This window comes from Cyprinodon tularosa, unplaced genomic scaffold, assembly GCF_016077235.1.
Source record: "Cyprinodon tularosa strain WSP-4 unplaced genomic scaffold, ASM1607723v1 ctg955, whole genome shotgun sequence".
Lineage (NCBI taxonomy): Eukaryota > Metazoa > Chordata > Actinopteri > Cyprinodontiformes > Cyprinodontidae > Cyprinodon > Cyprinodon tularosa.
Window position 1 is genome coordinate 114,830 of NW_024039735.1, and position 22,819 is coordinate 137,648.

The 22,819-nt window shown below is 41.2% G+C and overlaps 1 protein-coding gene and 2 long non-coding RNA genes across 3 annotated transcripts; 1 reads left to right on the forward strand and 2 right to left on the reverse strand.

Moving 5' to 3' along the window:
• Positions 1-904: 904 nt before the first annotated feature.
• LOC119776777 (transcription factor Sox-10-like) lies at positions 905-4,685 on the reverse strand. Its single transcript, XM_038275375.1, has 4 exons — positions 4,537-4,685; positions 3,614-4,250; positions 3,182-3,450; positions 905-2,815 (listed from the first exon to the last, which is right to left on the reverse strand). The coding sequence occupies exons 2-4, from the start codon at positions 4,054-4,056 to the stop codon at positions 2,031-2,033; spliced, it is 1,497 nt and encodes a 498-aa protein (XP_038131303.1). The 5' UTR covers positions 4,057-4,250; positions 4,537-4,685; the 3' UTR covers positions 905-2,030.
• Positions 4,686-6,849: 2,164 nt separating this feature from the next.
• Positions 6,850-20,076, forward strand: LOC119776769. Its single transcript, XR_005279821.1, has 2 exons — positions 6,850-7,305; positions 19,930-20,076. It is a non-coding gene; the product is annotated as an uncharacterized LOC119776769 (long non-coding RNA).
• A 90-nt stretch (positions 20,077-20,166) lies between these two features.
• LOC119776770 lies at positions 20,167-20,763 on the reverse strand. Its single transcript, XR_005279822.1, has 3 exons — positions 20,599-20,763; positions 20,260-20,512; positions 20,167-20,184 (listed from the first exon to the last, which is right to left on the reverse strand). It is a non-coding gene; the product is annotated as an uncharacterized LOC119776770 (long non-coding RNA).
• Positions 20,764-22,819: the final 2,056 nt, after the last annotated feature.

Below are 22,819 nucleotides of genomic sequence, written 5' to 3' on the forward strand. Positions count from 1 at the left end.
TAAACTTAAATGAGGTCCAGTAGAAAGCTGCTTTCAGACGTAAACACCATCATTTTATCTCAGCTTTTCTCTGAAGTCCTCATTTGATTGAGAAAAAGAAAGGAGTGAAAAAACAGCATCTAGAAGAGCAAAGGAGGGGGTCAGAAAGAAACAATCATACAGTGAGAAACGCTCTGCTTTTATATTTATCCAGATTTCTTTACTGTTTCCGTTTCAATTACTATTTTAGTTTAAAAAAAACCTGCTCTACTGTTGAACAACAGAAAATCCTCAAAAGACTGAAGTCTTTGGTTATAAAGTTAGAAAATGCTGAAATATTCAAGTGATTAGAATATTTTTGCTGCATAATTCTATATTTTATGTCCAAAGTGGTTTAAGTTTGCTCCGGTATGATCCTGGAACACAGACCCAGCACTGAACTTGACATTTGAATTTTGGATGCCCTGCTAATGAGTTGAAACTGCAGCTGAATGTGAAGCAGGGAGCCTCAGGTGGAGAGACGGGTGAGAGGAAAAGCCCTGCACAAAAGTCCAAGTGTGCAGCGGTTCCTTTGCCTCTGGCTCCTTGCACCCTCCCTCCTTCCCTCTCTGTCTCTTTCTGCATCGCTGACTGAAAGGCTCCCTTTGTGCCCCTCAGTAACACGCAGTCCCCAGCCGATTAAACGCCGGGAATTAGTAGTCAATTTTAGCCTCACGCCGCACACACAAACACCGTAAACAGCTTAGGCTGCTGGGGCTCTGATTGTGTTGTTATTCCAGTTAACACGTCAGCACCGTGTTTTTTATTTACTTTTTTCACCCTTCATATCCTTATTGCTCTTAATGATTCTCACATGCATTTTTTTTTATAAATAAATCGATTTAATAGATGACAATAATATTTCAACATTGCTTTTTTGTAAGGAAGCAAAAATACTTGAGTAAGTATATACCAAACACTTTACAAAACTAAGCAGAATTATACAAAATGGAAGAAGCAAAGATGTGACACATGATGCATCATTACTCGCATTATAAAACAACAACAACATGCTAAAAGGGTCAGTATAAAACATCTGAGTCAAGTAATAAAGGCAAACATGTGGTAATGACCATTATTCAGGTTGATAAAGAGGGAAAGAACTGAAGGCAAAGGCACTTCTAGAGCCTTCTACATGTGATTCTAATCCTAAAATAATTCCCACAGCTCAGCAATTACCCAAAAGATTTGGTTCAGACTTCTGGATCATTTATCCAACTTCTGCAGTGGATAAACCATCAAAGTGTTTGTCATTTAAAACTCGACAAAATGCTTTACGTTTATAGTTCAGGAGTCTCGGTGATCGCCATAAAGCAAACAGAACTGAGGTAAATCTCCAAAGAGTCATACGTCTTTAAGAGCTCTCTTTCCCTGTGTTTTTCCTATGTTTTCCCCGTTATACATGCTTATTTAGTTCATCAAAAAGGAAGAAATACAGGCTGAGCGATCTACAGAACAACAACAATGAAAAACACAAAACAGAAAAAAGTTTGAGCCGTCCATTTATGGCCCATGAGAGAAAACAACCAAACAACCTCAAGGTTTTATGTGAAAACAGGCAAAACTTGCTCCTTCTTTTCTCCATAGCGATGGTGCCAAGATAGTTACACCAGTGATAAGGAAATAAATGTACAGGTGGCATGAACACAAAAACACCAAATAATTGTTTAGTTTGGTTAATAAGATCAGATTCTGTCGTTCTAAAATCCCGTCACCTCCGGGTGAGTCCAGCTTACTGGTCCAATCCCAGTTCTCCCTCTGCTACTTCTTCTAAGGTATATACAAGTGCTTTACAGGGTGGCACACATTGGTTAGGCTTCTCCTGTTTCTGATTGGCTGTTGCCCCGTGATTTTCCATTTCCTTTAATCTCTTGCTTTATATCAGGTTGGATAAAAAATGAAAGAAAACCGCTAATATGGCACAGAAACACACAGTCCCTCGTTTCAAAGACGTTTCTCCCACAGATTCACTCAGAAACTTCCCATATTTCCCACTGCTCAGCCGCTCCGCCTCAAGGTCTGGTGAGGGTGGTGTAAACAGGCTGCTCCCAGTGTGTGGGGCTGTGAGAGGGCGCCACGCTGGAGGGGTCTCCTATGGTAGTGTACAGGGGCCTCTGTGTGGGACCCATGTAGGAAAATGCTGAATACAGCCCTGGGGCCTGGCTGGAGTGGGTGTAGTATGCCCCCGGGGCCTGGTGGTCTCCATAATCAAACTGAGCCCTGGAGGCCAGCGAGGGGAAAGCAGAGCCATAGTGGGGGAGGCTGAGCGGGGTGTAGGTGACGTGGGTACCTGAGGAGGGGGAAGATGAAGCCTCTGCGTAGTGGCTGGCGGTGGCAGACTCACTCTTGATGGGGGCTTTTGATGGATCGGAGGACGAGGGGGAGGCCTGAGGCTGCTGCTGCTGCTTAGAGAGCCAAGCCGAGTGGCCGCTAGCCGCAGCCAGGGCGTAAGCATAGGACGAGGCAGACGAGCTGACCGACGGGCCCCCAGCGCCGCTCTGAGGGTGCCCGTTTGGAGGGAGGTACTGGTCAAACTCGTTGACGTCAAACGGCTCGATGTTGGACATCACCTCGTGGCTGATTTCCCCGATGTCCATCGTACCGAAGTCAATGTGGGGTTTGGTGCTTGATGACGGACCTCCAGACGCCCCCTCAGCTCCCACTCCTAGGGCCCCCCGGGAGCCCCCAGATCCTCCGCCCGCTCCTGTTGCACCCTCCCTTTTGGAGTCGGACAGTTTCCCAGATTGCAACTCGGTCTTTGGGGTGGTGGGGGGTGTGGGGGGGCTGTGACCCTGACCTGAAACACAGAGGAGACAGATCAGCACCGTCAGGTGAACTGCGGCTTGTCTGTTGCTGTTTTTGGACTTTTTTCTTAGTGATATTCTCAGCTAGAGCTGAAATCGGTTGAAGACAATAGAAATCGGCTCCTTTCTTTACTTCAATCTAAATAAGTGGAGATGAGTCTGAGAAATGAAAGATTTCAGCAAAGGAACTTTGATTAAACAAACTTTGTGTCTAAGTTAAATTTGGGGTTCCGTTCAGATTAAACTAGAATATAATTTCCTCTTTTATCAAAGGATGGCCATCATGTCCATTGCTGGTTTAGTTTAACCATAGATCTGGGATTAAGGATGATGATGTCATAGCTCAGGGTTCTACTGACCTGCAGGATGGTGGTGGTGGTGGTGGTGGTGCAGGTCGCCCAGGGGAGACCCGGCCCCACCGTTGTGATCCAGGTGTAGGGTCTTGTAGTGGGACTGGGAGTGGCTGGCCTCCCCTTCCCCCTGGCTGTCAGACTCGCTGGCGGGGGTCAGTTTGCCATTTTTACGTCTGCGGGGTTGGTACTTGTAGTCTGGGTAGTCCTTCTTGTGCTGTTTCCTCAGCCTCTCTGCCTCCTCTATGAATGGCCTCTTGTCGTTTTCGTTCAGCAGCCTGGGGGCCAGAAAAGCCAGGACACATTTATCCTTCAGTAAATGATAAACATTGTTATTATTATTTGACTTCAAATCAGATCAGCCTGCTGACTGCTGGTGTATTCGGTGTCCATAATCTAAGATTAAATCCTAATCTGGAGCAGGGTTAGGGTTTCACCCACCTCCACAGCTTGCCCAGGGTCTTGCTGAGCTCTGCGTTGTGCAGGTGGGGGTACTGATCAGCCAGCTTCCTCCTGGCAGCCTGAGCCCAAACCATGAAGGCGTTCATGGGCCTCTTCACGTGAGGCTTCGCCTTGTTCCCGTTGTTCACGCGCACCGGCATTGGCACGAGCGTCCAGTCGTATCCGTCCAGCACCTGGCTGACCGCCTCTCTGATGCCGATCGGAAAGCGTTCGTCCTCCTCCTCGGATTTGGCCCGAGCTCTGCCGCCGTCCTCTCCGCCCGCATCCGCCACGCAAAGCGCGGTGAGCTGCTGCGGCGGCCCGCTGAGGGGGGAGCCCGGTCCGGGCGGCGCTCCGGGGTGAGCGGGTGAGAGCGGGTGGCCCTCCTCTGACCCCCCAGGACTGAGCTCTGACTCGGACAGGCTGTGCTCCTCTCCAGACATTCTGAGATTTCTAGGAGCTTATTCTCATAAAAACTGACTTTTAATGCAAATTCAGTTTAAAAAAGAAGTTTCTCTTTTTTAAAATTAACTCGCTAAAAAGTTCCTCCTGTTAAGAATTACTGCAAAAAATAATAATAATAATAATGAGCTCAAACATCCAGATCGGATCCTTTGATATCGGGAAGAAATAGCAGCTAAAAAAAGAAAGAAAGGAGAAAAAACACTCAAATAAATATAATAATAATTAAAAACAATGTTTTGTCAGAAAAAAAAAGAAAAAAACAAACTAACATCATCTCACCTCAGAAAACGAAAACAGATTAAATTTATCAGCTCTGAAAAAACATTTCTACATAATTTAAAAATAAATCCGAGATTATTGGTTAAAAAATAAATAAATCCAACCATGTTTGACTGTAAATGTTCTAGAGCTGCCATAAATGTGATTTCTGCTGCATATTATAAAATGACATAACCTACCGGTGCGGCTGCCTGCGCGGCGATGAATGGCGGCTCTGTGTGCAAACAGCGCAGCTTAAAGAGCGCCTTGTGAGGAGGAAAAAAAAAGGGATTGAAAGTGGAAAACATTCCCAAAGAGACAGCATTCCTGTACACGGCTAAACCCCGCCCCCTGCGCACAGCTCTGCGCGCTGATTGGTCGCTTCATGACGCGGCTGCAGAGCAGAGGTGAGATTTCTACCTTAAAGCGTCACAGTGCGCCATTTATCTGCAGGAGAAGGCCGCCTCTGTTAGCAGCAAAACAAATAAACTACCCTCTATATAAACTAGAGAGGAGAGTTTTTCTATAAACTAGAGAAGAGTTTTTCTATAAACTAGAGTGGAGAGTTTTTCTATAAACTAGAGAGGAGAGTTTTTCTATAAACTAGAGAAGAGAGTTTTTCTATAAACTAGAGTGGAGAGTTTTTCTATAAACTAGAGTGGAGAGTTTTTCTATAAACTAGAGAGGAGAGTTTTTCTATAAACTAGAGAGGAGAGTTTTTCTATATAGAGTGGAGAGTTTTTCTATAAACTAGTGAGGAGAGTTTTTCTATAAACTAGAGAAGAGAGTTTTTCTATAAACTAGAGTGGAGAGTTTTTCTATAAACTAGAGTGGAGAGTTTTTCTATAAACTAGAGTGGAGAGTTTTTCTATAAACTAGAGAGGAGAGTTTTTCTATAAACTAGAGTGGAGAGTTTTTCTATAAACTAGAGAGGAGAGTTTCTCTATAAACTAGAGAGGAGAGTTTTTGCTCAGTTTAATTGCGGAAGAAAAAAAATCATATTTTTTGAAGGAAACTTTGCAGTAAATGTTTTTCTGCATCTATCTGAAAAAAAAAATCACTATTTTAGCCAGAAATCCACTCATGTTGAAACAGTCAATAGATTTTAATAACATGTAATAATAATAAACTATAATTCCCCAAAATAACATGATTTTCCCTTTTTTCACTCTTGACCCTGACACCCCTAAATAAAAACAGTTTATTTTATTTATATTCATAATAAATAAAATCCATTTAATTCATTATTTTTTATGCTAATAAAGATGTTTTTATATCCCAGATATTTATAAGGCACTGTTTCCAAAATCACTTTGTAACAAACATTTTAACTTTTTTCATTACAACTATAAAAGTCCCTCAGACTTGGTGTGTGTGCAGCATCTATTAAATAAAGTCTATTATTTAATGGGTTTAAATTCTCGGATCATTTGTCACTTCCTGCAAAAGCAATTTTCTGAATGAATTATTTTTACATGTTAATGTATAAAGTTTAGCTTTCATAGAGTGTTTGTTACCAGATCTGCTGAATTTGATGATTAAATCTCATTTATATGTTAATCTTTCTTTTATCAAGAACTTAGGTTATTTTTACAGTCATTAAAATGTGCAGTGAAGAAATATGATTGTTCTTTGAAAATAAAAACAACAACACAAAGTTTACTTTAATGTTCCTAAAACGGATCCAGTGGATTAAATGTTGGTGCAGCAGATTTTATGCAAAGTTAACATTGAGGTTTACATCTGTTATATTTTCATCCTCTAATTTAATTCTCCAAATATCCAAAAACCTGGATCAGTTCTTCCATTCATGCTGATTTCTACCTCAGTCAGTTCAATAACCTGCTGCTTTCATCTCCGATGTTGCTGCTATTTTCAAATTACTGTAAAAATGTCCATAGCTGCATGTTGGTTATTTATTCTCCAGTTTAATATTATTAAAACACTTTACAGGATTTTATTGTTTATCTTTTAACTCTTCACTATTATGCTAATTTAAGACATTTTTTTCTAAGGTCCACGTTTCTGTGACCTTTTTTTTTTTTGCTGCTGTAAATTTCCCCATTTTGGGACAATAAAGGGATTTCTATTCTATTCTATTTTGTTCTATTATTCTATTCCACATTGTTTTCCATTTGCAACTAAAAACAATGTGTTTATTGAAACGTTAATCGATGCACAACTGAATTTATTTATTTATTTATTTATTTATGAGCAATTACTGTTTTGTTCGAGTTTTAATCTGCATATTTTTTTATCTAATTTTAAAATTATATAAAGAAATCGTTTTATTATTCTCAGATGAAGATGGTAGAACAACAGGATGTTTAATAAACCAATTTATTGCATATTTGGTTTTGGGAAAGTTGTTGCGTGTCTGCAGCTGATGGCGGATTATCGCGCTCTGCCTCCATGATGTAAACCGTTAAAGTCTGATGGGAAGCAGCATCTGATGAGACACAGAGTCACCAAACAACAATGACCCCTGTGTCCGTTTCTCGCTCTCTCTCCCCGCTGCTTCTCTTTGCTCTCTTTGTCTGCATCTCAGGTGAATTGCAGCCATGTGATCAAACGCCCAAGCCTCTATCCATTAACCCTCGTCAATGAAAAAAATGGGGGGAACAAAAAGCAGTTTTGTGCTGCAAACATGGGAAAAAAATGATAACAGAGAGCGATGTGTGCGTCTTTCTCCCCTTATGTCCAAGACAGCAGCGGCGGCCGCAGAGGAAGCAGGCGGCGGACTGGGAGACACTTTCTGCGCTCCTCGGATCGACGGCTGGGATTTTGGCCTCGGAGGTGTTGATGGTGGAGTTTGGGCGATTGATGGTGGAGTTTGGGTGATTGGTGGTGGAGCTGGAAGGAAGATGCTGATGGAGGGGAGGTGTGTGTGTGTGTCTGGGGGGTGGGGGGGGGACACCTTGCTCGCTGCAGCCGCCGGCGCAGGGATTCCTGAGGCCTCTGAGGCTTGAGTGAGTTTTAGTTCTTTTCCTTTTGTTCTTTTTTTTTTGTTTTTGTTTTTGTTTTTTTGTTTTTTTGGTGCAGAAAAAAAAGCTTAAAATGCGAAACTTTTTAATTTCTGTGTTTTTGCGCAGATTGTTGTTGAAGGCTGTGGTTTGGTTCATGCTTCTAGATGCGCTATTTGCCTCCAAGCAAAGTTTCTCCTTAGATAAACTAAATTATTACCAAATAATTTAGATAATTTATAATTTATATAATAATTTATAAACTAAATTATTACCAAATAAAATCATTTAAATCATTTATTTATTTATAAACAGCAATAATTTCCATATGAGAATTTACTGCGCGAGGATTTATTTTAAAAAGGATTTTAAGAGTTAATCTGTTTCGATGTTATTTACTGTTTTTTTTTACTGTTTTACATGTAAAGTTGTTTTTTTTAATTATGTTTTATAATGAAATTATTACGTTGTGTTAAAACAAATCCTCAGTGGAAAAAGATTTTATTCTGGAGTCCAATAAATATAAAAGATAAAACAAAAAGAATAAATATAGAAGATAAAAATAAAAGAATAAATATAAAAGATAAAAATAAAAGAATCAATATAGAAGATAAAAATAAAAGAATAAATATAAAAGATAAAAATAAAAGAATAAATATAGACGATCAAAATAATAAATATTTTAATATTTTCAGATCATTAGAAGTAATTAAATCAAAGAAACTTTTTCCAGTCGTGATTAACCCTTTCAGCTTCATCATGTTTATTAAAGCGCCTTAATGACGCAGCCTGAATGTTTCCTGTTTCTATAGAAGCAAAATATTATTTATCATTGAAAATTATGCTTCTAACGAAAAGTTTTCTTGATTCAAAATGTTCAACTTTATGCAGGAGTGTGTGTGTGTGTGTGTGTGTGTGGGAGGGGGGGGAGGGGAGATTTGGTGAAGATATTTTAAAGGTGAAATATTCCTTCTTTAGGAACCATGAAGGCCTGTTGCAGCTTTGACTGGATGTTTCCAGCCGAAGGTCAACCACTGATATAATATTAGATCTATTTTAATGTGAGCTTTAGACTCTGATCAAGGCCTTAATGAGCATCTTTAGATCAGACTAAACTGACCTGCAACTCAAACGCTGCTTCTTCTGCCAGAACAAGAGTCCATTTCCCACCGAGGGAAAAACACCGACCTGAGAATGACGTCACACAGGTGTGGAGCGCAAAGCCATGTTTTATGCTACAGACAGGCAGACAGGCAGGCAGACAGACAGACAGACAGACAGACAGGCAGGCAGGCAGGCAGGCAGGCAGGCAGGCAGACAGACAGACAGACAGACAGAGACAGGCAGGCAGGCAGGCAGGCAGACAGACAGACAGACAGACAGAGACAGGCAGGCAGGCAGGCAGGCAGGCAGGCAGACTTTCCTTCCTTTATTCCTTTTTGGGACCCTAACCATTCCATTTGCTAATTGTGTTGCTAATAGCAACTGCAGATAATTCTCTGCATATCATGCATTCAATCACAAAATTAAGATGTTTAATTAATTTGTTAAAGAATGTTATTAGCTTGATATAGAAAGTTTGCACATGGAAAGTTCACTGAATATTAATATTAATCTAAATTAAACTGATAGGAAATGACTGAAATGTTCATTTCTGTAACATAATAGAGATTAATTACACAGACTAATATTCTTTTTTTATGTTAATTATGAGGATTTCTCACGTAGAGCTGAAAACATCAGATTTAAGATTAGATTATTACATGAAAGCAATGAAAAACATTTCAATATATAGATGTGGTTTTTTTGTAATAACTATTTAAGAGTTAATCTAATCTGAAAAATGACTTTTATTGGAACATATTCAGATGAATGAAATTTGACAGTAAAACACTAAACCTGAGGCTGCAGAGACCTGTAACTTCAGGAAGTTCTATTCTAGTTCTATTCTAGTTCTATTCTAGTTCTATTAGGACCCATAGAATCACTTTTGCATTTCAGAAGAGAGATGTCGTATTTTCATTTAAAGGGTTTAAAATCGAAGGGGTGATGCTGTTAGATGTTGTTCAGCCTGTTTCTGCCACTAGTTTAATGTCATATAAACTGTAAAATGCTGGTTAATAGACATTTCACTTTGTTTTCTATGTGCTGGAACTATGTTGGTCAATCATTAGGAGGAACTCTGACTTTATGAGTCTGAATACATAGTTTGAACTTTGACAATCAGACTTCTGGGCTGCATAGAGATGCACAACAGATTTTTACTGAGCAAGTGAGATTTGAAAAGTCTGCCTTATCTGGTGTCAGAAACTGAATCGTACTTTGGGGCCACAGTGGACATAATTTATGACTCAATACATGCAACTGAGATTTCTCCCAAATCTCTGCTGTTTGTCCACAGACAACATTTCCTTCCCTGACTGAGGCTGTGTTGGACCTCAGGGCAGCTGCTGCTTGTTAGAAAATAGAGCTCACATGGTTGCATCAGTAACTGTGCTAACCTGCCATGTGACTGCACTAATGGGTCTCTCCATGGCTGCGTGTCACAAGAGCCTGCTTCCTGGCTCCTGGGGGAGAGCGGGGAGACGATGGGAGGACAGGGTCTCATGATCAGGAGAAGAGGTCAGCGATGCGAGTGGGTCAGAGACTCAGCCCCAGGTGCACGTCTGTCATAAGATAGAACTGCTGCTTTATTCTCAGTTACTCTGTGATGCATCTGGAAAATGTTGATAGGAGAATTAGTTTTTGATCAGGTGCCTGAAGAAGAGAGGCAAACTGAAATCCTTTAACGTTGACTTCAGCTCTCTTGGGGAAATTCCTGAAATTTGAAGCTGGAAGAGAGAGAGGGAAAAACAGAGAGAGAGTTGGAGAGAGATGCAGATAAGGGAAGCATGCAGGCGGTCAAACATTCACATGCTGGGTCACATTCTGCATTAAACTGATGCATAATTGCTGGAAAGTATTCACTCCCATGTCAATAGGCGCTCTTTGGTTTTGTCTGAATGGCACCATTTGTTCCGGGAGATGACGAACTTTCAGAAAGGCTTTGAAATTGTAAGTTGGAACTGATCTAAATTGGTCTAGCTGCCTTAAAAACAGAATTAATCAGTAAACACCACTCTGTTTCTCGTGCTCCGGGTTGGCCGTGTATTTTCTTGGCTTGTGGAAAACACTGTAATTTATAAATGTCATTTCCTCTGAGGGTCTGGGTGAAGAACACACTGGAGGGTCAGAGCTTTTCTTCTTGGGGAATTCCAGCTCTAAGCTTCGCTGTCAATAAAAATGGATCTCATGTGATTCTTTCCGGGATCTGTGTGCTGAGCTCCGTCCCATGCGATGTTTATGGCGTCATATTTTGGGATGCCACACTATGCTTTGTAAAAGTATTCAGGCCCGTTAAAACATTATCAGATTATTTCACCAGGATTTCACTTAATAGATCCACACAAAGTAGAATAGATCTGCGAATGGGAAGGAAGTAGAAAGATGGTCTAAAAATCTTACAACTATGTTTATGTCATAAAGGACGGATGGACCCAGTATTCAGGCGAGTCAGACAGCAGGAAGCTTCAAAACGTTTAATGATAAAATAAAAGACAGAAACAAAACAGAAAACTGAACATGAAGCTGTGAATCAGCGGACATGCAGTGCCTGCGAGGGGGTGGGCCACAACCCATCACTGGCACTGTGGATCAGGGAGAACCACAGGCAAGTGACCACGATAATCTGACAGAAGATGATTATCCGTGTGAGTCACTTACCTGGTTCAGTCCATCCTCTCATCAAAGGCAGGATCAGCTGATGCACCGCCAACGAGATACGGCGCCCAGAGCGTCCCTGATGCTGCAACCCCATTGAACAGGCAGGAGATCTATGTCAAGGAAACAGTTCGGAGCCGGACTGTTCTGAAATCCAGTAGTCCGCAGCCCGACCAGGGCCTCCGATCCAAACAAGAACAGACACATCCAGGGTTCCAGGAATCCAGAGGGCATTCAGGCAGGTTCAGAGCACTAGCAGCTAGCTCAGACAGACACGCTCAGATCGAGACAGGAGGGCCCAGTGATTGAGAGGAACAGAGACAAGACATGGTACCAGGAGAACTGCAGAACTTTAAACTGTACTCCTCCTAGGAGCCAGGATCAAACTGGCCTCCTCCGCGTCAAAACCCTGAGGGCTCCGCGGAGAAGAGCCGGGACCCGATCAGGAGACAGGAGAAAAACACCAAACCCTCTCAATCCACTGGCCTCTGCGAACCAGGGACTAAACAAAAACTAAACGACTCAGAGAAAACATGGACACTAATGACCCCGATAGCTGGTCTGAACCATATATAAAGCAGCGGGCGCAGGTGAACAGGAGGAATCATATTTAGAGAGTGGGGAGGGTACAGCAGGTGAATGAAGTGAGTTAATAGATCCGCCACAGTTTATGATGATGTGTTTCAATCATCCCCTGTTTACTTCTAAGCTTAGTGCAGCAGTGAACTTCTTGGTCTACAGGGAAACTGGACAACCTGTTTAAATCTGCAAATGATCTTAAATTGTAGGTGAGGCTCGCCTTCCAGCAGAGCAGGTGGAGCCTAAACATATTCCCAGTAATCAAATGGTTCATTTATATTCATGTGACCAGGCGTCAACCTTGGAATGGCCTAGTTAAAGTCCAGGCCTATCCCTGATCTATACTTTATGGCCAGACTAGAAAACTGATGTTCAATTTAGGCTGAAGGAGTTTATAAAACAAAAAGAAAAGAAAAGTGTGTCGATCCCTGATTGGACAGCAAAACCAGAACCGGTTTTAACAGGAATTAATCACCTATTTTTATAACAGTTATATTTGACAATTGGAAATCAGTGTGTAATTTTTTTAATGTCTCACTGCATGATTTTGGTTTATCAATCTCTTTTTTAAAAATCAAATACGCCTTATTATCTGTTCATTGATAGAGAAGCTAATATTTCACTGAAACAAGCAAAGATGATTATTGTATAACAACAAGAATCATCATAGACATAAAATAATTAAAATAATACTATTATGTCTAATACCAGATTTGGATTTAGAATTTTACATTTAAATAAGATTTGAATTTATAAGTGTCTTTTTTTGAAGCACCATCACATTAGAGATGATATCAGCTTTAAATCTGTGGCCTGAATTTAAATCAAACTGCGTCTCAGAATCTGATGCTTCCTGGTTTTTCACTTAAAATCCAACCAATGAAACCTTTTAACACGTGACGACCTGAAAAAGTTCCAGGATTTTATTTCACCACAGAATCCAGACAGAGATGAAGTCGTTGGCTGCAGGTGTTTTTTTTTCTTGATGCGTCATGAATGATGATGCGTTTCTCTGTAATGATGCAGTGCGCCGCCATCCATGGGATGAACTTAGAGAGAGAGATAGCGCTATCTGACCTCTGCCCATTTTCACCAAGTGAATTACTGCAGCTGCACCAGGCTTAAATGGGTGCCCCTCTTTCTTTCCTCTCAGGGTGTATGTGACCAAGCATGAATCCTCCCTTTGTGCTCCATCTGCAGACCCCCCCCCCATGGTTTCTTGCCTTCTTCGTCTTTTCTGTTTGGGGAAAGACGAGGGCTTTCGGTTGCGATGGCGGCAGCACTTGGTGAGGTGGTGGTGGCGGGTAGCGATGGTGGTGGCGGTGGGGGGGAGGGGGGGACTTGTTGGACCGCATTCTTGTGCAGCTGTGGAGGCTGGTGCAGGGCGAGGAGGTGGAGGGCAGAGCAGGATCATCATTGCATTGCAGGGCACCATGAATGGTCTATTGTTCGGCTCTTTGCTGCGTCTCCGACGCTTTGCTCACATTTTCAGCAACACTAGAAGCAATGGAAGCAAAGCATGAGAAAAACAGAGGAGATGAAGGACAGAAACCTACAAACGGCGTCTGAACGTGATAAATCCCCCCACCCCCGCCTTCCACAAAACACCACAGTATCAGACCAGGTCCAATAGTGAGGGATGCTGGAGATGAAGAGGGAAGTGAAATCTCAGTGTCATGATGATGATGGTGGTGATGATGAGGAGGATGATGGGTTTGGAGACAATGATGGCATTCAGGCTGCAACTTTATGACTGCCTGCCCTTCAGTCATACATGCCAGCGTGCTGTTTAGTCATGCATTTACGCTGACTCTTATTCACCCTGAAATTCCTGCCTGGAGTTCAGCAAAGACGGAAAGCAACCAATGTTTACTAGATTGATGACAAGAAAATGTTGTTTCCTTCTCACATGGTGGGGAAGAGGCAGAGTCATCAATTATATCTTCACTATGTTACTCCTATCAGGGTTAGGCTTTTATTTCATTAGTCAAACCAATGAATGAGTCAAGATCGTTCAGTCAAAAAAGGTCAGCATCAGGTGGGGGAGGGGGGACTAGCTCGCATTTCATCTTTCAATCAAAACAGGAAAAATGACCCAAAGCTTTTTGTCCTGCATATGAGAGGTGAAGAAAATCTCAATAGAAGCTCAACAGACAAACACCTTTAATTTGGTGTTATTTACTCTAAATGTCTATATATATATATATATATATATATATATATATATATATATATATATATATATATATATATATATATATATATATATATCGATATATAGATAGATATAGATATATATTGGGATATGGAATGGCGAACAACAGATTCTATTTTGGAGGGAGATGAAGATTAGCGTGATTATAAAGACGCCTTTCAACAGAGACCTGCAGTTCATCCTCAAAGATAAATAATGGAAATGTTATTATAAACATGATGCTTCTCCATTTGTAGCAGCTCCGCAGCATGTGAATTAAATTTCAGCGGTCTTGACAGGTGATTTTCAATATTGTTTATTTTCCTTGATGTGGATCATCTCAGTCACCGTGAAAACTCGCTGCTTTCACCAGGGAACGCTAAGAATCCCAGTGCAAGCACAGCTCTGAGGATTATTGTCGGCATTCATTGATACAGCGTTTTGCCGGCCTTTATAGGGCCTGTCCTCATTAAGCTACGGCAGCCCGCGAGGTACATAACAAAGGAAATTTTACAACATGCGATTACAATAAACAAAACAAAATACAAAACAGTGGTAACCAAAACAGACAAATATAATCAAACAATCTGAAATCTTATAAATAATTTACAATAAATATATCCTATAAATAGTTAAATATAAATAATTTACAATAAATATATCCTATAAATAGTTAAATATAAATAATTTACAATAAATATATCCTATAAATAGTTAAATATAAATAATTTACAATAAATATATCCTATAAATAGTTAAATATAAATAATTTACAATAAATTTATCCTATAAATAGTTAAATATAAATAATTTACAATAAATATATCCTATAAATAGTTAAATATAAATAATTTTCAATAAATATATCCTATAAATAGTTAAATATAAATAATTTACAATAAATAGTTACAAGTTTAAATAGTTAAAGAAACTTAATTTTAATGGTTAACTACCCATTACGCCATTATTTCATACTCAGGTTTTATTTGTACTCAGGTTTATTGATCACTGATAAGTTAAAAAATGAAAAATTCTTAATTCAACAAATGAAAATCAAGTTTATATGAATTAGGAGAGTGAACAAAGTTTAACTTTTATAGCAAAGAGGAAAGAGAATTAGAAAATCATGCAAACGATAACGAACCAGAAGGAGGCAGGAAGGAAAACTTCTCTGTTTCCAGAACATTTCAAACTTCTCAGGAATCCATGTGCTGAACGTTTGGTTAGTCCCCTAAGGTCACTTTTATTGTAGCATTTATTATCGTAGTGAAACTTATCGGGCAGCACAGATCATGTGTCGTTTACAAGCTTCAAATTTTGCTGGATCAGTTGTTTTTTTCAGCCCTCAGAAGAAGAACATAATTCTCGGCTCAGATGGAGCATCTTCAGTCACAGCTTGTTTGTTCAGAGTTGAGCTTTATTGAAATGAGGAAAGGTCTCCACTGAAATACAGAGATGTCATAATGCTCTGATTTTATAAAGACCACATTTGACCTTCTATATTAACGATATCAAATGTCTACAATTTCATGAGACATTGTTAAGGCTGATGCTAATAAGGAGCAACAAGGTTGTTATGTTACCAGCCCGTTTAGCATGTTAGCAGCCCGTTTAGCATGTTAGCAGCCCGTTTAGCATGTTAGCAGCCCGTTTAGCATGTTAGCAGCTCGTTTAGCATGTTAGCAGCCCGTTTAGCATGTTAGCAGCCCGTTTAGCATGTTAGCAGCCCGTTTAGCATGTTAGCAGCCCGTTTAGCATGTCTTCAGTCTGTCAGGATATTTTCCAGTTGTCCAGTAAAATAGTAACGCATCATTTTAAGTGCTGCTGTACAAAAGACAACCAGATATTATCCTGATCTTAGCGCTGATGGCTGGCTTAATTAATCATTTCATTCACCTGTCCAGCTCGGCCCTGTTTCTCATCACTGCTCACGTGATCCAGCTGCTCCTGCTTCCATTTAAAGTGCTTGGTCCCAGCCATCAGTGTCAGATTATTCTTGAGCCTTTGGTGGGAGGTTTTCTAGTATTAAAGTCGAATTTCGGGTTTTTTCCATTGGTCCCTTGATTTCTCGTTATTCCATCATGTTCTACTCTCCCATATGAGTTTAGTGTCATTTGGAGCCGTTCTGAAGATATTCCGTTAGGTTATATCCAGTAACGTCTTCCAACGTTACTTGGATATAACGTCCAACACCCAGCAAATCCCGTTACAGTTTCTTAGTCACGTGACGGGACGTTTTTGGCGCTCATACTGAAGGAAAACCAGCATCAAGGAGGCGGTCATGCAAACTAACGCATCGGTGAGTTTATTGCTTTAATATTTCTGTAGTATTGCAACAAGTTGCAATTGCAAGTATTGTACGGGATTAGCTGGGTGTTGGACGCCACAATCCATTGCTAATGTCTGTGACCTGAAGTAACCTTTTTACATTGAATTTAGACGCTGAATTTAACAGTGAAATTGATCCAGTTGAATCTCAGTTGCTGAAAATATTGAGTTTGAATTTTAAGAGGCTGAATTTTTTATATGTTGCTTTTTTAACACTGAAAAGTCAAACTGAAAAAAAAACAGGTATTGAAAATGTATTAACTGTGAAATAGTCCTGAATTTTTAGCTTGAAGTGAAAATAACAAATACAATTTCAACTATATAGATATAGTGACAATTAATGTTTTTTTTTTTTAGATTAAAAATGTTTTCTGGATAAATCTTAACACAGAAAGAGTAAGTACAAAATAAACATTTATATTTTAAGGAACATTTTTAATTTAAATCCCAGCGGCACAGATTTACTTCCATACCAGTTTTCACAATCAGTGACAGAAGTTTAATCAATTATCGTAATAAACTAAACTTGACTCCAGTGTTTTTAAAAATATAACGGAGCAGGAAGAGACTTTATCATTTCTATAAAAGGAGGTTAAATTGATTCCAAGTTACTGTATCCAAACTGATCTTTTGTTTGTAAAGCACTTTGAAACAGCATCATGATATCACAATGGATGACATCATGATGTCACAATGGATGACATCATGATGTCACAATGAATGACATCATGATGTCACAATGACCAATGGATTCTATAAACAGGGCGAACTTGATGTTGTCTTGTGAAAACGTGTAGTTTTGGTGGGAATTGGGTGAACATTGATGTCCTCCAACATGGCCCTATATGCCCTGGACATGTCATCATCACCTTAAACTAGATTAGCCTGAATAGTTGTTAGTTTCTGCACCTTTGAGCATTTCTTTTTACCAAGTCTCAATAATATCTGTCTCCCACATGAAAGAGGAACCATTATGGTTTAACTCTCCACCAGAGCCACTCCATTTCAGGAAAGAACTGCAATAAGGCATTCATTATGATGACCAAATGCTCTTATTGTCTTTACATTATTGACATTTTCTTACGCTTTTCGTTGAGGCGTACCTTCCAGGTAGAACACCTGCACAAGATGAGCATCAAGGGCGTTCTGAGATGATCCAGCTGACCTGCTGTTGCCATGCAGAGTGTTCAGTAAATGCATTGCATTTAATTTATGATATCCAACCAAATATTGAATTCAGGCTTTTCTTTCCAATTAGGATCTTGCAAGCATTGATATTGAAATGATAATTGTGATTTAAATCCATAAACCCATATAAATTTCATCAATGACCCTTACTGTGCAATAAATAGGTCAACACTGGGGTGTGAGAAAGGACTCTATATCATAAAGCCTGGGGCATCGTGCTTCACGCTCTAATCTGGCTTGAATTTAATCATCTGATAAGCTGTCTAGACCTACTTGACCGAAAAAAAAAATATCTTGCTTTCATGAGTCTATAAAATGTTGCTTCTTTCTCTTTAGGCTAGTCAACATTTTCCTAAATGATTGTAATCTTATAAGAACTTGGCTTTAAATGAAGGTCTTCTGATGAGAGCAGTCCTGATAGGTTTTCAACATGAGCTGGGAGTTTTTTTTGACTTTTCATTACAGAAGCAAACACGTGCAAAACTACAGCAGAAGGCTAAACATGCTGCAAAAAACAAGTAAACAAACAAACACAACAGGAAAATGCTGCAAAAGACAAATCCTGCAATCACAGAAAATAGAGTGAATGAAAAACAGCCACCAGTTAAAAAAGATCTTCAGACTCGCTCCACAAAGTACATTAGACCAGTAGAAGGTGCTCTATAATTCACAGTTATTTTAAAGTCATTTTAAAGCGTAACACTATCAAACATTACCCTGTTCCTATGGAAACCAGATTGGTCAGACAAAGAGATGGAGAGCGGATTGAGAGGATGACCTGAAGGGGTTAAGCTAGTATATGATCAGGGCAAGAGAAATGGACAGCTAGCCTAACGTAGCCTAACGTAGCCTAACCTAGCCTAACCTAGCCTAACGTAGCCTAACGTAGCCTAACGTAGCCTAACGTAGCCTAACCTAGCCTAACCTAGCCTAACGTAGCCTAACGTAGCCTAACGTAGCCTAACCTAGCCTAACCTAGCCTAACGTAGCCTAACGTAGCCTAACGTAGCCTAACCTAGCCTAACCTAGCCTAACGTAGCCTAACGTAGCCTAACGTAGCCTAACGTAGCCTTACTCAGAGTGAAATATCACAACATTCAGATGTTTTTCACTCCAATCAGCAACAGACTTTGACTCATTTACTTTAAGGATCTAACTTCAGCACCGACACAGCGATGAAACTTTTGTAATTTATGTGTCTTCCACCTGACCTTGCATTAGCTAGATTCCTACATGTAGTTCAATTTTAATTAAATTCTATTCAATTTATTTCTATATCTGCAGTTCACATCCTGTCACTTTATAGAGATAATTCAACCAGATCATCCAGTCAGATTGATTCAAAGTTTTCTATCAACGGAAAACCAGCTGATTGCATCGACTCATTGACTCTTCAGCAATCCCTCACACTAAGCATGCTTGTAGCGACAGTGGAGAGGAAAAACTCCCTTTGAACAGGAAGAAACCTCCAGCAGAACCAGGCTCAGTGTGAGCGGCCATCTGCTGAGGCCCACTGGGGTTCAAGGAGACAGAAGCAGACATAGAAAAAGAAGCATAGATACAAAAGGCAACTGTCAACCAGCTCCACAGGCGGCCCCGTCCAGGAAACACACAGCCAGGCAGACGAGCTCCGAGCCAGCTCCCATGTCAGAGGATGAAGAGAGCACAACCAGTTAGTCACAGTCAGAGAAACAGGACTACACTGGAAAACAGGCCAAGCTCCAACATCTAGAAACAAAGGTGTTGATGGCAGCAGCACAGCTGATATTTCTCTCCAGGATGGAGTCACAGCCAAACAGGAACAGACCAGATGAAGCTACTATGAGAAAAAGCAGAGAGAGCAGAACGTTAGAGATTGAACTAACAGATTCTGCAGAGTGGGAGAATAGAGATAGAATGAAGCAGGATGATGAAAAAGGGGAACAATTCCTTGAGCTGATTGGGTGAATCTCCAAGGTGCACCTGCCTCCTATTTCAAGCTTTTGCAGCAGCAGTAAATTCTGTGCCCTTTCACATTCTTGATTTATTATCACAACTGGTGGAGTTAACTGATCAATAAATCTCTTTCCAAATCAGGAGCAATAAGCACCAACCGCAACCTTTTGCTCATGCAGCCATGTTTGTTCTGCTTCTAGTTGACGTCATACATGTCATTGGTTCCAGTCTTATCTGTATTGGTGGCCAATGCATATATTGGCTTCAGGCACAATGTCTTTTTGGGAGCTTGTGAATTCTCAAATGTTAAGCTGTACCCGGTATTCTGTTAGACTCTAGTCTCTATTGTTTTCAACCTTTTCAGAGTGAAAAAGTTTCCAATCTGTTGAATGTGGTTCTATTGAATTCCCAAAGCAGATTCTGCCAAAGTGGCAGAGGACTGGCTGACATGATACTGTTAGGATTCTGACGTGTTTGGTTTTTTTGTGTTGCTGCACCTGGCGGCCATCTTCTCATCCAACTGACTGGTGTTTAAAAGGATCATCACCAGATAAATCTCTCCAGACAGTTTTCCAGCTCCTGTAGTTGTTCCAGTGATTTCTGGCTTTCCTGTCAGTCTCATGTTTTTCTCCATTCCTGTGTTTCAGGCTTTAGATGATCTCTGTGTGCTGCCGGACCCCCCCCCCCCCCCCGGCAGATTCTCCACAGACCATCCTGGAAGCAGAATCCTGACGCCATCCTTCCTGTGGATTCGGTTTTCTGTTGAAGCTTGTAAATAAATCTTATAAACTTTAGGTTTTGTCATGATTGGTTCTGAATCAAACCCACATGCAGAACACTACCAGGAGACAGGAAAATAAGACTGCGTTAAGGAAACAGGTCCAGGCTGGATTCTCAGGCGTCTGCAGAGATGACAGTTTGGTTAACCAGGTGGATAGGAAGCGTTGTTTAGTTTTCAGATTATTGCAGATCTATACCTTGGAGAGTTTCAGGCTTTCTTCTCAGAGGGGGGGAACCAGTTGGGTCCAGAGACTGTTGGTTTGACAGAGTGCTCAGCAGGTGCAGCGTCTAACTTCTGACTGTTGGATCAGACCTTGGATTGAGGGGTTAGCTCTCCTTCTGAGAGCAGCAGGTGGATTCCAAAGTGAGATCTTCAGGTTTGGCTCTCTAGGGCAGGCAGGCAGATTCAGGTTAAGCTCTCCCAGAGCTTCACACGAGAGACAGGTTTTCCTAGGAGCGACAAGACAAAGGCTGGTTAGAATTCAGTTTTCTCAAGGGGACAAAATCAAAAGACAAAGAGGCTCAGGTTCGCTAACCAAACTTAGCTAACACTGCGGCGTCGAAGAAAGGTCTGGCATCTGCTTAAGTAGAGGGTCCTCTAATGGGCTGACGAGCTCCAGGTGTGCTGGTGAGCTCCAGCCCAGAGAACCCACGGCGCACTCTGCTGGGGAAAGGTGGAACAACTCCAGATCCCAACAGGTTTCCTGAGTGATAAATAAGATGGAAATCTATAGAAAATGTTCAGTAAGATTAAAAAATTATAAATTATTCATTTTCCACAAAAAAAGTTGTTTTGGGGGAAGTTACACTTTAAAGGTTGCTGAAATGGTTATTTTTCATTTAATTTCTCTGTTTTCATTTGGATTTTATAGCATTTAATGATGTTTAAGATGATGGAACAAGTACCACACCTAAAAGTAATGCTCTATAAGCATATAAAACCTTAGTATTCTATGTAGAGAGTAGCTGCAGTATAAGCATCCAAAATAACATTCTTATGGAGAATGAAAATGAATATTTATGTTGGATCTGGGTGTTGTTGTCTATTCCCAAATGATCAGCTCCCCCCTTCTTTTCAATTTAATTCAGTTTATCTATATAGCGCCAAATTCACAACACATGTCATCTCAAGGCACTTTACAGTTCAACCAGATCATACAGTCAAATTGATACAAAGTTTTCTATCTAAGGAAAACCAGCTGATTGCATCGACTCATTGACTCTTCAGCAATCCCTCACACTAAGCATGCTTGTAGCGACAGTGGAGAGGAAAAACTCCCTTTTAACAGGAAGAAACCTCCAGCAGAACCAGGCTCAGTGTGAGCGGCCATCTTTTGTCAATATCAGTTTTGTTGTGTTTAAAATCCAACTTAACGATGTTCTTCATCCACCTGCAGAAGTCCAGCCTGAGATTTGAAACTAGACTGGCAACAAATGAGCGCATGTTCTGTCTGCAGTAGTGAGTGATGGAGACAAGGCAACATAGTATAACTGATGTGAAAGCAGAATGGTTTTATATACATAAGTCATGAAATTGAGCAAATTCTCTCTTCAGTGGTTGAAGCAGCTGCTGAAGCGTGGAGCCGTTGGGGAATGAGGCGCCGCAAAGATGGGGACATGACACAAAACTAGGTCAAGGTTTTATTATCAGACTTGCAATAGTGCCACTGATGGGTTAGTTACTCCACAAAACAATTAGTTACCCATAAAATCCATAAACTGCAACTGAGCCTGGTGCTGCTGGAGGTTTCTTCCTGTTCAAAGGGAGTTTTTCCTCTCCACTGTCACTACAAGCATGCTTAGTGTGAGGGATTGCTGAAGAGTCAATGAGTCAATGAATGGAATATTTATTTTGGACCCCCATCCCCCCCCCCCCCCCCCCGGCGCAAATAAAAACAAAACATAGTCACATCATACTGTCTCCATGCTCCTCATGCTATTTTGCTCCGTTGCAAAAACGCAACGCCACCTAAACACCGTCTCTATGGAAACAGGCCCAGGGAAATACACAGCCACTCTGCTGCCTTACAGCCTGCAGCCTTACAGCCTGCAGCCTTACAGCCTGCAGCCTACAGCCTTACAGCCTGCAGCCTTACAGCCTGCAGCCTTACAGCCTGCAGCCTGCAGCCTACAGCCTGCAGCCTTACAGCCTACAGCCTTACAGCCTGCAGCCTTACAGCCTGCAGCCTACAGCCTGCAGCCTTACAGCCTGCAGCCTTACAGCCTGCAGCCTGCAGCCTACAGCCTGCAGCCTTACAGCCTTACAGACTGCAGCCTGCAGCCTGCAGCCTTACAGCCTGCAGCCTTACAGCCTTACAGCCTACAGCCTTACAGACTGCAGCCTGCAGCCTGCAGCCTTACACCCTGCAGCCTTACAGCCTTACAGCCTACAGCCTTACAGACTGCAGCCTTACAGCCTGCAGCCTGCAGCCTACAGCCTGCAGCCTTACAGCCTACAGCCTTACAGCCTGCAGCCTTACAGCCTGCAGCCTACAGCCTGCAGCCTTACAGCCTGCAGCCTTACAGCCGGCAGCCTGCAGCCTACAGCCTGCAGCCTTACAGCCTTACAGACTGCAGCCTGCAGCCTGCAGCCTTACAGCCTGCAGCCTTACAGCCTTACAGCCTACAGCCTTACAGCCTGCAGCCTTACAGCCTTACAGCCTACAGCCTTACAGCCTTACAGCCTACAGCCTTACAGCCTGCAGCCTTACAGCCTGCAGCCTACAGCCTTACAGCCTGCAGCCTTACAGCCTGCAG